This window comes from Macaca fascicularis, chromosome 7 (assembly GCF_037993035.2).
Source record: "Macaca fascicularis isolate 582-1 chromosome 7, T2T-MFA8v1.1".
In the NCBI taxonomy this organism is placed as follows: Eukaryota; Metazoa; Chordata; class Mammalia; order Primates; family Cercopithecidae; genus Macaca; species Macaca fascicularis.
The window spans coordinates 119,882,572-119,898,926 of NC_088381.1; the positions used below are offsets into that span (position 1 = coordinate 119,882,572).

At 35.8% G+C, this 16,355-nt stretch overlaps 2 protein-coding genes across 7 annotated transcripts in view; one reads left to right on the forward strand and one right to left on the reverse strand.

The window, feature by feature from the left end:
• The first annotated feature begins 428 nt into the window (after positions 1 to 428).
• RTRAF (RNA transcription, translation and transport factor) lies at positions 429 to 15,424 on the forward strand. 2 transcript variants are annotated; one of them, XM_005561255.4, is made up of 8 exons: positions 429 to 583; positions 2,213 to 2,337; positions 4,457 to 4,556; positions 9,220 to 9,306; positions 10,423 to 10,511; positions 12,530 to 12,598; positions 14,932 to 14,980; positions 15,097 to 15,424. In XM_005561255.4, exons 1-8 carry the CDS (start codon positions 523 to 525, stop codon positions 15,249 to 15,251), a joined length of 735 nt encoding a protein of 244 aa, XP_005561312.1. In that variant the 5' UTR covers positions 429 to 522; the 3' UTR covers positions 15,252 to 15,424. The 2 variants fall into 2 exon arrangements, with proteins under 2 accessions (XP_005561312.1, XP_045252354.1); XM_045396419.2 differs by lacking the exon at positions 9,220 to 9,306.
• A 106-nt stretch (positions 15,425 to 15,530) lies between these two features.
• NID2 (nidogen 2) overlaps positions 15,531 to 16,355 on the reverse strand; it is a 63,598-nt gene continuing 62,773 nt past the window's right edge. For all 5 annotated transcript variants that reach the window (XM_005561257.4, XM_065548809.1, XM_045396418.2 and 2 more), the window contains one exon: positions 15,531 to 16,205. In XM_005561257.4, the coding sequence (XP_005561314.3) occupies positions 16,195 to 16,205 (11 nt within the window). In that variant the 3' untranslated portion in view covers positions 15,531 to 16,194. The remainder of the gene's footprint in view (positions 16,206 to 16,355) is intronic.

A 16,355-nucleotide genomic window follows, 5' to 3' on the forward strand; every position in this document is an offset into this window, starting at 1 on the left:
GTACCTGTGGATCACTCCCAACTAGTCTGAAAGCATCTTACTACAGGGACTTTGCTTTGTCGTCTTTGTATTAGAAGAGCACCTATTATGTAGGAGGAGTAATAAATGAACGAATAAATGAATGAATGCACTCAAAACACTAAACAGTAATTCTGTAATCCAACGGGAGGTACAGCGAATACTAAAAGCCTACATATACTATTCTCTGCATGTCATAGCAAGAAAGAAAGGAAAGTAGCTTCCCAGTGGTTTTCTGCCTAGTGTACAACCAGGAAGCTGACAATAAAGTTTATTTGAGCGACGTCGTGCGCCGACGTGGCCCCGCCTCCCCAGTCGGAGCCTCGATTGGTGGGCATTTGCCGGCGGCCACCGCTTAAGCTACGATTGGCGGAGGCCGCCGTCATTTCGGAGCGTCCAAGCGCCAACCCGCCCTCTCGCCGCGTCGCCGGTGCCTGCGCCGCCCGCTCCACCTCGCTTCTCTCCCGGCCGAGGCCCGGGGGACCAGAGCGAGAAGCGGGGACCATGTTCCGACGCAAGTTGACGGCTCTCGACTACCACAACCCCGCCGGCTTCAACTGCAAAGGTGAGGCGACGGCCTTGGGCCGGCCGGGTGTCCCTGACCTGGGCGGCGGTCCCAGCCTCAGTGCCCCCACCCCACCTCCCCGTCCGGACCCTCGGCGGCCTGGTTTCCGCCGCCGGCCTTCGGGCCCCTCTCCTCTGGGTCGCCACGCACCTCGGCTCTTCGCCGCCCCTTCCCGGCTTCAAAGTCCTCTCACCTACTCCTGTCTCAGCATGTTACTTTCTGCACTTGCTTAACTCCAAACACCATGTAACTAGCTTCTCAGCACATAAAAGGAAGAGCATTCGTCTTTCTCACTCACTATTCAACTCCACGGTTCCCTGGGTAATTAGGCGATACCTTGAGCACCTGCTAATTATGGGCCAGCGCGGTGCTGGATGCTGAGGAAGGTGCTAACTTGAAGACTAGCTCACTGCCTGCCAGGAGCTAAAGGGTCGAGGGGTGCGAGGGGTGGAAGCAGTCAGAACTCACTGAGCGGTTTGAGACAGTACACAATGAAGTCAGGACCGATCACAGTGGGAGGGTAAGCGCGTGTAGTAACGGGCTAGTTGTGTTGTGTGGTCTTGCAAAAAAAAGTTAATAGCAGATGAATGGGAAGGTTGAATTGTAAATACAAAGGTATTTGGGATTTTACAGCATTAGAATTTTAAAAAGTAATAACGTTGCTACTCACTGTAACAAAACTACTGCCCACTACTACTCATTTCCTTTGTATAGTTCTGGCCTGTGATAGACTGGTAAGTTTGAAAGTGATCAAGTATAACTTGTGATACTCAGACCATTGTATAATTCTCAAGACCTTATAATGGAAGCTTGAATTTGACTCACAAATTGAAAATAATATCTAAGCAGGATGTCAGTGTTTTGTTGATCTCTTGTAGAAGCATATCAAATTATAATCTGTTGTTTTTCTGCTTTAACAAAGTAACGATGAAAATAGAGCCTTGTTCTGAATTGGAATCTTTGAGTCTCAGTGTTCTTTTCTGTAAAACGGGATATTACCTACCTCAAAAGAGGTATGGGGAGGATTAAACAAAACAATGTATGCATTTAATGTGCAGTTAACATTACATGACAACAGTAGTCACAGTTTTTTGTCATTTAATTTCTTTTACTTTTGTTATTTATTTTACTTTATTACTTTGCTATAAATTTAACCTTGCCCTGTCTCCCCTTTCTGTCTGCAAAGGAACTGGAATATTAATATTTAACACTTAAATAGCAAAACTATGTGCCAGGCACTGTTTTTATCCGTATTTATTTTATTTAAGAAACTTCTTAAATAAAACAACTTCTTTTAATCTTCATAATTCTATAGGTAAGTTCTGTTAGCAGCCTCATTTTGTAGCTGAAGAATCTGAGGCACAGAAAATGTGGGTGATTATCCCAAGTTCACACAACCAGTAAGTATCTGGACCCAGAATTTGAATTCAGGCCAGGATTTGAACAGATCATTGTTAATCTGTACTTTCAACTCCAGAGTCTGTACTTTCAACTCCCTCTTTTGGTTTAATTAATTTAGTATTTTGAAGTTAAGAAAATTCCACAAGAACATATATCTGAACATATACCTGAGAAGGAGGTATTTTATATAGTGCTTCTAGTTATTTTATGTGATGTTTTTTATTGCAGATGAAACAGAATTTAGAAACTTCATTGTTTGGCTTGAAGACCAGAAAATCAGACACTACAAGATTGAAGACAGAGGTAATTTAAGAAACATTCACAGCAGTGACTGGCCCAAGTTCTTTGAAAAGGTAATGAATTAGGAAGTAAAGTAAAAGTACAGAGACCTTGTCTGAAAATCATGTGAAGATGAGTGTAAAATTACTTTCTTCTTTTAAGATAAAAGTGATAATGATCAGTGTTAGGAAAGCTGGATGTCAGGGATTTCGCTTTTTTGTTAGATGCATCTTTTGCTTTTAGAGCAAATCATTTTATGTCTTGCTACCAGGCTTTCATTATTAGATAGAAATAGTTTTCTCTAGAAACATGAAGTTTCTTAAATAAATAATGATGTAAATATTTCACTTTCCCTTTATGGCCCAAATCAGAATTTTTGTCAAACTGAAAACGTAGCAATAATACAGTGCTATTTCTTATATTAAAAGAAGACATTGGCCAGGTGTGGTGGCTAACACCTATAATTCCAGCACTTTGGGAGGCTGAGGTGGCAGATCATTGGAGCCCAGACACCAGCCTGGGCAACCTGACGAAACCCTGTCTCTACAGGAAAATAGAAAGTTAACTGGGTGTGCTGGCACACATTTTGTAATGTTAGATAATCGGGAGGCCGAGGCGCTCCACCACTGTGCTCCAGCCTGGGTGACAGAGTGACACCTTGTCTCAAAAAAAGATATCATTGACATGCTTGAAAACTAAGACTGTCATGTTTATGCTTATATTTAATGTAAACAGATATCCCTTGTTGTATACTAGAGAAATAGTCCTTAAAAGATCTCTGGTATATCATATTTTTGTTCCTAAATCATTTTCCCATTGATTTCGTTTTAGTAACACTTTTGCATAAAAAAGAATTCTCAGAATAAAAATCCGTTTACAGTGTCATTACTTACATTAAACATTTTTATCAGTTATATTTGATGAGTGAGATATTTTTCTTGAAAAAGGCTGTTTTTCATTTGTTAGAGCAGTGTGATTAGGTACTTTGTTCGTGGAATCAGTGATTTTATAAATTAGGGATTGTATAAATTACATCAGTGTTGTTAACCTTTCCGTGTCTCAATTTTCTCACCAATAAGTGAGGGTAACAATGGTACCTCCCTCACAAATGTGGCTTTGTTTTTAATGAGTAACTGTTCACAGAAGTCCCTGGCGCATAGCAAGTGTCATAAGCTTATTACTACCAAGCCTCTATACTGCTACTATTAATACTACTGTATTCCTTTGCTCTTAGGAAATATTTTTAAAATTTTCAGTAAACTTCTTAAAACTTCGAAATATATTTTTAGGATTTTATGTTTGTTTATATTACATTTTATGGTCTATTCATGTGTACAAGACAATACAGAATTCTACATGTAGAAAGGTATTTAGAGAATATAAAAAATTTTCCAGGCTGGGCATGGTGGCTCATGTCTATAATCCCAGCAGTTTGGGAAGCCAAGACGGGTGGATCACCTGAGGTCAGAAGTTCGAGACCAGCCTGGCCAACATGGCGAAACCCCATCTCTACTAAAAACACAAAATTACCCAGGCGTGGTGGCGCATGTGTGTAATCCCAGCTGCTCAGGAGGCTGAGCCAGGAGAATCATTTGAACCCGCAAGGCAGAGGTTGCAGTGAGCCAAGATTGTGCCATTGCAATGTTGTATTACATATAATTAATGTTGCCTATAATACTATTATATGCAACATTTATTTGAATATACAGCTTCTGACATTTATTTAAATTACTTGGTTACACCCTACATGTATATTACATGGCTACTCTTTTGAGTGGCATTTTCATAATATGAAAGTTAAGATTTAGATAATGATTTATTGCATATCCTTTTTAAAGTTATCTTTTTTAGTTAATTGCTGTATGTATATTGAGACTAGGAATCAGAAAGCTTTGATTCTAGTCCCGGGTGTAAGTTCTGTAACCCTTGGCAAGTGTCAATCTCTAGGCCTCAGCTTTCTCATCTATAAAATGAGGAAGTTCTCGTATTCTATTTTTTTTCTTTTTAAGATGGTACACTTAAATGTTCCCTTCTGTTGGGTTATATAATTGCATCAAAATGTAGTAATATAAATGTTATTTAAAAATTGTTAGGGATCCAAACTAAAGGTCTCTTTCAACTCTCCCATTCTTTTTTCTATGACTTTATGGTAATAATGAAACTGGTGATTTTTTTTTTTCTTCTCCCTCACAGTATCTCAGAGATGTTAACTGTCCTTTCAAGATTCAAGATCGACAAGAAGCTATTGACTGGCTTCTTGGTTTAGCTGTTAGACTTGAATATGGAGATAATGGTATGTTTTGTGGGGAATGTGTCTTTTAAAGAGAGAGGAAGGATGGGAAAGGGAGTGTGAAAATGTAGGGAACTTAGCAGTTTGTTTTGTCTAATACTATTTTACCTTTGGATCATTCTTGTCACAAGTTAAAAGCACTTTTATTGTCTTTCATTGGTGTTTATATATTTCTTTTAGAATCTGGAAATTGTGCCCTCTGGAGAAGGCTAATTGTCTTCTCACAGAGTAACACTACTTTGATAATATGGTCTGCACCTTAGCCTTTCAAATTAAATTGTTGTTAGTGTCCCAGAATTGATGGGACTCTGAAGCATTGTTGCAGCAGGTAATTTCTCAAAAGTCTGAAACATGTCTAATGCCAATATACGTTAATACTCTATAGGCCAGAATATGTTACTTATGTTTACTGTCTTATCATAGATACTTCTATGGTTGGAAGCTTCTGAATATTAGTACCTGTAGTAAAAACAATTTTTCTTTACACTTGCCTTTTCTCTTATTAGACCATTTCATTTTGAAAGGCCTGCCAGCATCTGAATGCAAGATTTGATTATCTTATCTGCATCCTCTGCATTTTGTGTTTTTTGGTTAGTTATAGTCCTCTTAATTATTTACTTTGGAAGCCTTTTTATATCTTGGCTTATCCCTTTCCTTTCATCCCGCCTACACTGACCTTTTCTTATGTTTGTTGTATCTTCATTTCCATTGGCATAATCCTAATTCTGGCTCTTGTCACTTTCTGCCAGGAGTATTGTAATATCTCCCATTAGTGTCACCTTCTGTTCTTAACTGCATAGCCAACCAAGCTAACTTTCTGAAACGTAAATCTATTTTAGGATGCCACTTGCTCCTTGTTTCCAAAGAACAGTTCTAGTTACTTATTCATATTAATAAACATCATACATATTCATAAACACTAATTTCCCATTTTCTATAAAAAGAATTTTAAGCTCCTTAGCCTGGTAGTTATTGATGACTGATATCCAGCCAGTATTCACATCTTGATATCCCAGCTAAAGTAGAATACTGTTTCCTGTTTATATCCCTTTTCCCCTTCCGTTTCTTTGTTCAAACTTATCACTTGGCTAATATACCGTTTCATTCTCTCTCTACACATCTAAATCCTACCCATCTTTTTAAGATCCCTCTCATATGCTGTCGTATGTCTTAGCAGCAGTATAATTTCCCTCTGAACTTCCATAGCTTTTAACTCTATACCTTTTAAGTCATTAACCACTTTCCATTTTGCTTCTATGTCTTATTCGTCCCAGTAATTTGTAAGCTGATATTCAGCTTTGATTCCTGCATGGTACCTCTGTTAGCTTCCAATTGATGCTGTAGCAAATTACTACAAATTCAGTGACTAAAAACACAATTTATTTTAGAATGAGAAGGCTAACATTAGTCCCACTTGGTTCATGTCAAGTTGTCAGCAAGGTGGGTTCCTTTTGGAGGCTCTTGGGGGAATCTGTTTCTTTGCCTTTTTACCTTCTAGAGGCTGCCCGAATTCCTTGACTCTGGCCTCTTCTTCCATCTTCAAGTCTAGCAGCATAGCATTTTCCAGTCTCTATCTGACTCTGCTTCCATTTTCATAACTTTGTCTCTGACTCTGATCCTCCTGAGCCTACCTGGATAATCCAGGATGATCCCCCATCTCAGGATTCTTAATTTTATCATATTTGCAAATCTTGCCATGTAAGGTAACACATACACAGGTTCTGGATAGGGACATGGACATCTTGGGGGGTACAGGTCAATATTGTGTCTGTCACAGTACCTGACATAGTTTCTTGCACACAACAAGTGCTTATCAATTTCAGTAATTATGTGGCAAATGCAATATATATGAGTGTTTACATACACTGATTTGGAGCGTCAGCCAGTTTTTTGCTGGTGCCTCATACTTAAATTTCAGAAGCCTTATGGCAAAAATCTTAAGGAAAGCTCAATTTGAGACTTCATTTACTTTTCCATTTAGTAACAAGTTTTCCATTAAAAAAAACTTGTTTTTCTTATTTTGGAAAATACATGTATTCATAAGCCTTGTGGCTTTAGTGTAGTATACATTTTAGGGCGTTTAACAAGGTCTTTTTATCTACCCTGCTCTGGATTGGTAGGAACTGTATATGAGCCAATTTGTAGCTTATCAAAAGTGTTTTTCAGTTATTCCCAAGTTCTTACATCTGAGATTATGTTTTATTCTATTTGTTCCATTTTTATAACCTGTTAACCTTCAATGGTAGATGCATATGGTCATGTATACCTACAGTTGACTTAAGTACATGTATTTCTCAGTAATAGCATGTTCTTTTAGTGAATAAAAGAAGCTTGTGTGTGAAATGTAAATTTTTCAATATTGAAAAAGTCAACATATAGTTGAAGGTGAATGGTATCAAAAGTGTATTAAAAGTCTAAGCTAGAAAACAAGTTTCATTTATTAAAATTCAGAATTGCAAAAACAGACATGAAAATTGGTCATATAATACTTGTCTCCAATCAGTAGGAGGCACTGATGTTCTTTTGTGGTTTTACATTGATATGTTGCCTCCTTGACTTTCAAGTTACTTATTTTAAAATTTGCTGAAACCATTGTGAGTTTTTATTGTTTGTGCTCTACTACTTTTTGAAGCCTTCTGGTAGCTTGTCAACATGATTAATAACTGAAATTTTTTAAATATATAATTTCAGATGTGTAGAAAAATTACAAAATAGTACAAAGATTTTCATATACCTCAAGTCCACAAATGTAACATTTTACCTCATTTGCTTCATCCTTCTGTCTACACAGATACACACACATCATTTTTTTCTAAACGATTTGATAGTAAGTTGTAGATGATTCCTTTTTACTCTTAAACACTTTAAAACACATTTCCTAAAAACAACTTTGTCTTATATAACCACAGTACAGTGATCAAAATCAGGAAGCTATACTACTATTATTTATTCACGTTTTATCAAACCCCCAATTCTCTCAACAGAAAAAAACAACCCAGAACAATCCTGGATTATGCACTGCATTTAGTTTTTACATCTCTCTTAGTATATTAAAATCTGGAACAGTTCCTGTCTTTATTTGTGCTTCATGACCCTGACATTTATTTTGTAGAGTGTCCCTCATTTGGATTTATATGATGTTTCCTCATTAGATCTGGGGTTTATACTTTTGTTAGGAATAATACAGAAGTGATGTGTTCTTTTTAGTGCATCATATTAGGAGATATGTGGTAGTGATATGTGCCTTTACTAGTTATGTTGCTTTGATCTCTGGGTTACGGTTTCTCCAGTGTAAAGTTACTGTTTTCCTCTTTGTAATAAATACATCTTGTGGGGAGGTACTTTGAGACTATATCAATTATGTTTTTGCTCCTCAAATTTCCCCCACTAGTTTTAGCAACCATATGATGATTCTTGCCTGCATCATTTATTATGTTGATCATCGACAAAGAGGTGTTTTTCTAATTTCATCATTTTTTTCTACATTTATTTGTTGGCTTTCTCTTGTAAGTTTTCCCATCTCTAATTTACTTGTTTGTTTAAATCAGTGTAGATACATAGATTCTTATTTTACTCAATGGATTATAATCCTTTCTGTCATCATGTACTTTGCTGTTTATATACTGCTCCAGATTTGGCCAGTGGAAGCCTTTTTAACTCTCACTTAAATTTTATGCTTTTATTTTTTCCTCATTTCATTAACAGATCATGTAAGCACTCTATAGCCTAAGATGCCATTTTGAACATTAAGTTTAGTGAATTATTAATAAGTGTTATTTTTGAATTCCTTTTAAGTATTTTTTCAAATGAAAATAATAAAATCTACCTTTGGAATTCTGAATATCAAGTTTCCATGAAATAAGTTGGAGGTTTGTATATGATGGTGTATTTGATGTATTTGTTTTTGGAAAGCAAGGTTTTTGGATTTTATATACAGCATTCAAAAGAAGATGGGGGGAAGCATACTTTTTAATGAGTTTGTATTTAATCTTACATAACCTATACTTAACCCTTCTCCCATTCTTCTACCCCAGATTTCAGAGGAAGCTGTAAAAGCAGATTTTTACCTTCCTAAAATTTACATGTTTGAAATGATTGCCTTTAGGAATGTTAATGAAAAGATATTTGTGTCACATAGTCCAGTAATTGCTTTAGCTTAATCACAAAGATAGTTACATTGTCTTTTTACATTTTCTATAGCAAAAATTAAGTTTGATTGAATGAGTTGTTTTATACTTATACAGGTTAAGCATCCCTAATCCGAAAATCTGAAATCCTAAATGCTCCAAAATCTAAAACTTTTTGAGCACCGACATGAGGACACAAGTAGAAATTTCCACACATAAGCACTTAACACAAACTTTGTTTCATGCACAAAATTATTAAAAATATTGTATGAAATTACCTTCAGGCTATGTGTATAGGTTGCACATTGAACATAAAAATGAATTTTGTGTTTAGACTTTGGTCCTATCCCCAGGATAACCCACTTTATGTATGCAGATAATCCAAAGTCTGAAAAAATTAAAAATTGGAAATTATTGGCATTTCCAATAAGGGATACTCAACCTGTAATCAGTTTGGCTCAGTTAAATTTGGTAAATAGCAGTAGTCATTTTACCTTGAGTTGCAGTTCTACAAGTTATATTTTTGCCTATTTTTATAGCTGAAAAATACAAGGATTTAGTACCTGATAATTCAAAAACTGCTGACAATGCAACTAAAAATGCAGAACCATTGATCAATTTGGATGGTGAGTATATAAATGCATAACATTGAACATCAACATTTTTGGTTTCTTAAATGTCTTTTACTTTGAAGAATGAAGTCCACGTTTACCTGGTTTTAGTAAATTAAGAAGGATCCATGCAGACAGCATTTATGTTGACATTTTATTCTCTATAATGTTTTTATAATGTGCTTTCTCCTTCCCCTTGCATTTGAATATCTGAATGTTAATTTGATTTGCTTCTAGTAATTTGGAGTTTTGATTTGTATAATCATGGGGGTCATTGTTTGCCTTTTTGAATGTATAAATTTCTTTTAATCCAATGACTATGAGACAAGTGGTAAAATTTTCCATTGTTTTAAGTCCCGGATGTCTTAGTAATTTCCCTTTTTAAAAGTATGAAGAATCTAATTACCTAAATTAGGATATGTAAAATATTCGTTCACTGCCTTATTCATTGTGACCTATAATTTAAGAGGTAACCCTTTTGAATGAGTGAGCCTCTTGGACACTCCAGAGCCGCTGCTTAGAGAGAAGGTTTTGGGAAAACTATCCATTGAGGGGATCTATGTACTAAAATTAATGGCCTTGGGAATAAATGTTAATTAAAAATGCTGCATAATTTAGCCTTGCAGAAAAAGTTACAGGACAAATATAATGTGAGTTAAATTACTCATTTATTGGATTATTCAGTTTGGCTGATGAAATACAGATACTTCTTGACTTAGGATGAGATCATGTTGTAAAGTCGAAAATACCGTAAGTCAAAAATGCATTTAATACCCCAAAAGACCCATTGTAAAGTTGAAAAATTGTAGCTGGAACCACTGTAAGTTCAGATTTTCCTCATCTTGCACTAGGGTTACATCCCACTGAACTCATTGTAAGGTCAAAAAATTACAAGTCTAACCATCCTAAGTTGGGGACCGTCTCATATGGTAATAGGAAAACCGTTTTATCCTACCAATTTAATTGTTGATAGTCTACACGGCTTTGTTTTTTCTCTTGTGAGTAGCAGTTTTAAAAACTAAGAGATTTGTTGTTACCAAAAAGTTAAAACTGTTTTTGTATGTTCACAAATACATCTTAATTATACGTTTGCAGAGTTGTAAGTTTTTGTTTGTTTTTAATCTTTTATAGTAAATAATCCTGATTTTAAGGCTGGTGTGATGGCTTTGGCTAACCTGCTTCAGATTCAGCGTCATGATGATTACCTGGTAATGCTTAAGGTCAGCTTCATGTTCTTGATTCTTGACAGAAACTGTGCACATAGAAAAATGTGTTTTCTAAATATTAATTCTTGTTATTAAAATTATGGTTGAATGACTAAAATACACAGAAGAATATGAGACATAAAGCAGATTTCATGGTTTTATCTGATTTGGATTGTCTGTTTTCTGCCTGCACTGTGCTAAATCCTTTGCAAAGATGTTCTCATTCAATCCTGCCAGCAATCCTAGAGACAGCTGCTAATATCTTTTTTAAAATGTATATCATATGAAGAAACTGAGACTCAATGTCTAAGATGACACAAAAAATGACAGAGCCAGGATTTTAAGCACTGTAACCCTGTGTTCCATTGTTTTTCCCACAGTATCCTACTTCTGTTTAGTCTTTTTAATGATTCATGGTCCACATTTGTTAAGATGGTAGAAAATGCCAAATGAGTAATGGTGAATTTGGTCAAAAATATATAACCCCAAAATCTCTTTGAGAAATGAATCTTTCTGTCCCCAGTGCTAGATAGGCCACTCAGTTCATAACTATACTTCAGGGATCCCAGTAATCTGAAAGAGGTCTCTTGTTTCTGAGAGAAATCATAAACTTCAGAAGATTTATTCCTAGTAATCGTGAAAGTACAGTGGTGTGGATCAAGGGAGTGGTACTTAAGATACTAGACTTGGAAATTATTTTAGAAATTATTACTGATTTTACAAGAGATTAAAAGCTTTTAACTAGACCTTGTGCATGTAAACTACTTTGTGATAAGTTGAATAATTACATTTCACTCTACCCAAGAGATTAAGCCATAACTTACCATGCTTTTTAGATTTTTAGGTATTAAATGTCAGTTTTAACAAGACTATTGTATTCCTAAGTTATTACAATTTTCTATACTGAATCTGAATGTTAACTTGGATTTTCTCAATCCAGATTGCATGCCAAAAGACAAAAATGTTTTTAGTGAAATTTAGCTATTTCAAAGGCTTGTTCTTTATTCTGACAATTATGTAAATTGCCTTGGAACTGTTCTATAGTGATCATGTCAGTTTTAATCGTAAAGTGAGAGGAGAGTCAGACAATGCATAGCTTATTTGGGGTGCTTTTGTTAGACTTCAAAACCCAAGGGGATAAAGTATAAATCAACTACAATAAAGTGCTATAAAATTCTAGTCCTAGCTGCACATTTGTCCCTTTTGAGTTATTTTAAGAGGCACTGAAACAGTAACATAATATAGAAAACATCTTAGTACATTTGCCAAGTACAAGAATCAGTATATTAACTGGCCTCAAACTATTTAATAACGTCTGCAATCACTGTTAAACATTGTTTGAATTCTCTTTTTCAAAGATAACATTTGGTTTTTTATTTAAAAATTATAGTTTAAGTTTTCACACTGATTTTTGAGTTGTAATTGTCATCTCCCTAATTAAAATTCCATTTTTTTTAAATTTGATTTTTAAGTGTGTATGGATGCTTGCATGCATGCCTACCATAATGAAGTGCCTTGGTGATGAAAACCACCAATGGTGTCCTTTGAAAGGTATGAAAATATTTTACTAGAGTGAAGTGATGAAAGCAAAGTGTAAGACAGTATGTATGATTTGCTACCCTTTGTGCCAAAAATGTGTATTCGTGCTAAGCATGCTTGTCATTTCACACTTTTAGTGAGGGTAAGGAATCTGTAGGGGATCGCAAGGCTCAGGGGTAGGAAGGAGACCTACTTTTTACCATGTTTCTTGCTGTATTTAAAGTTGTTTTTTACCAGGCACGTGAATTACCTATTCAAAAAATGGTTTTAATTGTTGCAGGCACCACTCGACATTATTAAAATACTAGAAGCGTGAAAGGTTACATTATATTAGTGGTTTTTTTTTTTATTTTTTAATTTATTGGAGAGTTTATTAATAAACTTAGGTAATTCTAACTTCATGAAACTTAGCATCCTTATTCTCTGGGCTCATAGAAGTAAAGGATGACAGGCACACAGCCTATAAAAAGTAAAAATATTTTTGGGTTTCTTAGGCAATTCGAATTTTGGTTCAGGAGCGCCTGACACAGGATGCAGTTGCTAAGGCAAATCAAACAAAAGAGGTATGTTTCTATAAATCCTAAATAAGTTGTTAATGAACATTTCTTCTGGTATTGTCATGATTTAAACTTTGCATGTATCTGTTTAAGATATCCATTCTACATTGGAACAACTTAAAGGATAGCTTACTTCAGTGCTTCCTAAAGCAAATTGAATGTATTCAGTGCCTAGGGAGTCCTTTTTGAGTGAAAAATCAAACTTCACTGAAGTTCCTCTCACTTTGTAACTTAAAAAAGCTACAAGTAGCTCTTTCACAGTCCACAAATTATGTCTGTGGCCTGTTGAAGTTTAATTAAAAGGATTTACCCTTACGAAACTTACTGGATTATTTTGACTCATGCTGGAGAAGAAGGAACACACCTCACTACAAATTACTTTTCTTTTTCCATATAAATTCTATCCTTGCTTTTATTTCTTCAGAGTAAATTGTTTTATTCAATTTCCTGGCATAAAACATGAGAAAGTAATTTGGCTAAGGTCACCTAGTTGGTAAGTGATTGAGCTCAGGCAGTCCGATGTGAGAGCCTGTGCTCTTATGATAGGTGGGGAGAAGGGTCCATGTGTGGATGTCTGCATGAGCTTGTCAATCTGCCCAAGTGAAGGGACAGGGGGTTCTGTTGGAGTGTAAGGTTCAAGGTACAAGAGACTGAAATGGTATCTTTCAGTCCTACCTTGTAGGCTGAGAAAGCTATATCCCATGACTACCTTCCCGTTCAAGAGAAAATATGGAATATTTTTATATTATATCAGAAATCCCTATATGCCTAAAGTTTCATTGGCTGTGCAGCGGTAGAGAGACTGTCCTCAGGTCAGCAGCAGCATCTGATAACACCTCCCTCCTGCAGCAATGACTGTAGTTGTAGTGAATGCCTTGGGCACAACTATGTTGTTTGTCCTCCCTGCACCCCTCCCCCATCTCCCAATGTCTTTTGTCCTCCAGCCCCTTTAGGCAGGCCCAGCAGTGTTAAAAGGTTACTAATGCCAGGGCAGCATCTCTGAAAGACACAATTTTCTTTTAAAAGTTCTTATTAGCTCGTTATATGTGAATCGGGCCACTGGAAGTTGGATTAAAGATCAGCTTATTTCACCACATTATAGAACACACAGTAAATTGTTCTGGCGTAATAAAGTCATTCATTCATTCATTCAACAAAACTATGTCTGATTTGGAAAGCAGCGTAAGGCTTAGCCAAATCTCTTTGCTCTTGTTTGTAAAGTAAAATTTAGTTTTATTTTTAATGCTCCACATTTTAATTTTGGTGTCATCTCAAAAGATACCAACCTATAACAATTTAGTGGAGTTCTTATAGTTTAGTGTACTTGTAACCATTTATAACTAGTATTTGAGGCATCTGGTAGTTTTCAGGGGTAGCTTGGTGGCCTGTTGGCAGACAAAGGAAAAAAAAATGGAGCCTCTGGTACTAGATGAACATATAAAGCCACTCAGTATAATTCTGCTGTTTAATTTTGTTCACTTGTGCTTTCATACCCATTGGTTTCTTCACAGTTAATCTGTTAGCTGTTTTAAAGCAGATAGAGCCTAGGTAGATTTACATTACTAGATAAGGCAAGAATTGAGCAGCAGCTAAAGCATTTGAGTAGTAACAGGTTGTAACATTGAAAGAATAGGTAGTGTGTGTTTTTCTTGGCAATGATATTATATAATCAGCAGGAAGTACAGACTGCCTGTCCTCATTTTAGAGATTTGTTTCTGTGAAGTTTGGCACCACAGAATGGCATCATCATAGTCACCATATTTAGTATGTCCACAGGTGCTGAGTGGTTTAGTTTTTCATTTTCCTAGACTGTTTCAAAGTAACTTTCAAGTCAATTCTTGAAAGTTAAATTATACCTAAATCTTGGTAAACACCATGCTGGCTGAAAAAATACATATTTTAGATAGGTTTGTACAATTCGTAAAGGCAAATTAATGTGCTCAGAAATGGAATATAAGGTACTATTTTTGCCCTTTATACTGTTGCTTACAGTTACCAAAATAAGACAGTAACAGCCCCGCTCAACTCGCCTTCCACAGCAGTAATGACAAGGCACTGCTGCAATAAGGATATATTGTTTTGTATGCCTGGTCTAAAGGATTGGATGAGCTGTAGAGCTTCCTGGTACATTTAAAGCTAACTTTTATCCCCTAACCGGTTGAAATAGGGAAAACTCGCTAATCACGAGGCAAATATAAACAAAATTCTTAGTTCCCTTATCCATGCAGCTAAGAGAGTTAAGACACCAGAATAGCTAGGTGGTTTTCAGTTTCAGATGAGAAAAGGATGCTGTTCTTAACCATAAATACTCTCATTTTGTCTTTTTTTTTTTTTTAAAGGGCTTGCCTGTTGCTTTAGACAAACATATTCTTGGTTTTGATACAGGAGGTAAGTGATTTTAAATTCAAACTATATTTTAGAGACTGAATACTTGGGGGGGGGAAGTAAATGGCCTTAAATATAAAAATTATGTATTGAAGCAGTGTTCTTTTCTCATAAAACAGATGCAGTTCTTAATGAAGCTGCTCAAATTCTGCGATTGCTGCACATAGAAGAGCTCAGAGAGCTACAGACAAAAATCAATGAAGCCATAGTAGCTGTTCAGGCAATTATTGCTGATCCAAAGACAGACCACAGACTGGGAAAAGTTGGAAGATGAACACTTTAGGACTTTAGCTTCTCACCTGCTTAGTACAATTGGGAACCATACACTTCCGGCATGTTTGGAAATCAAAATGTCACATTCTCGGGGGAGGAAGCCCAGAAAATTGGGTATGTTCTAGAGATTTACCACCATTGCTTTTTTCTTTAATAAAGTTTAGGAAAGTAGAATTTTTATTATGTGCTGTATGTTTGCATAAATCACCTTTCTCCTTTGTGGTTAAGGGCATATATGCCAACCCCCAGCTTTGTCCTAGAGACAATATAGATCCTTAAGTCATAGGAAAACTTAAAACACTTTATTGGAGTAATCTAGAAAATTTTAAAACTGTTACATCTTTGGTATTTATAAATGTGATACTTTCTGTGGGTACTTCTATAGAGGCACTACAGGATCAGAAAATGCAAACTGAATCATTTTAGCACCTTTTGATATAAATAGAAATGCACTGATGCAGAGGTAAAAAATTTTAGAACTTTTGTTGGGAAACTATAAATAATTGGTCCTTTCCCATCAGTTCTGCATTGGCTTCTCCAACTGTCAAGGTTTAGGATTGTATTTTTATATTGATCACATGTGCTTTAATTTCTTGGCCAGAAGGAATCCATAGCAAAAATCACATTTAGAGTCTTAAACTCTTAGTTGAATGAATTTGACCTTTTAAATATTAATGATAAGTGTTTACAAGAAGTTGCTTTAAAGCAACAGTTAAAATTCTATTACCTTTTTAAACTTGCAATAACCTTCATTTTTAAAAATACAGTAGTAAAGATTGAGGTATCAACTTTTCACAAAAGTCTTTTTGCACTAAATAATGTTCATCTTGTATGTTCAGGAACGTCTAATGGCCAATTCCTTTTTTACTTTGCCTTTGCAGTCACTGTTCTTCAGGGTCCAGGTTCTGATTGTAAACTCCAAGTCTTCCTTTACATTACTGTATTTACTTTCTTCCTGTGAGAGAAGAGCAGGGGTGGGAGAGGGTGGTGGGTGAGTATATTGTAGCCAAGTTGCAACAGCAAGTCTTTGCATTTTGTGTATAAACTAGGTAGATTTAAGGTAGTAAAGACTGGCCCTCAGGGCAGGAAGAAAGCAATGGTGGCA

What these genes read in the sequence shown, in the direction of transcription:
- RTRAF (XM_005561255.4), top strand. Translation starts at nt 523, where the DNA reads ATGTTCCGACGCAAGTTGACGGCTCTCGACTACCACAACCCCGCCGGC. An exon ending in ACCATTGATCAATTTGGATG is followed by an intron (nt 9,307 to 10,422) that starts GTGAGTATATAA and finishes AATCTTTTATAG; the next exon opens with TAAATAATCCTGATTTTAAG. An exon ending in ATTACCTGGTAATGCTTAAG is followed by an intron (nt 10,512 to 12,529) that starts GTCAGCTTCATG and finishes TGGGTTTCTTAG; the next exon opens with GCAATTCGAATTTTGGTTCA.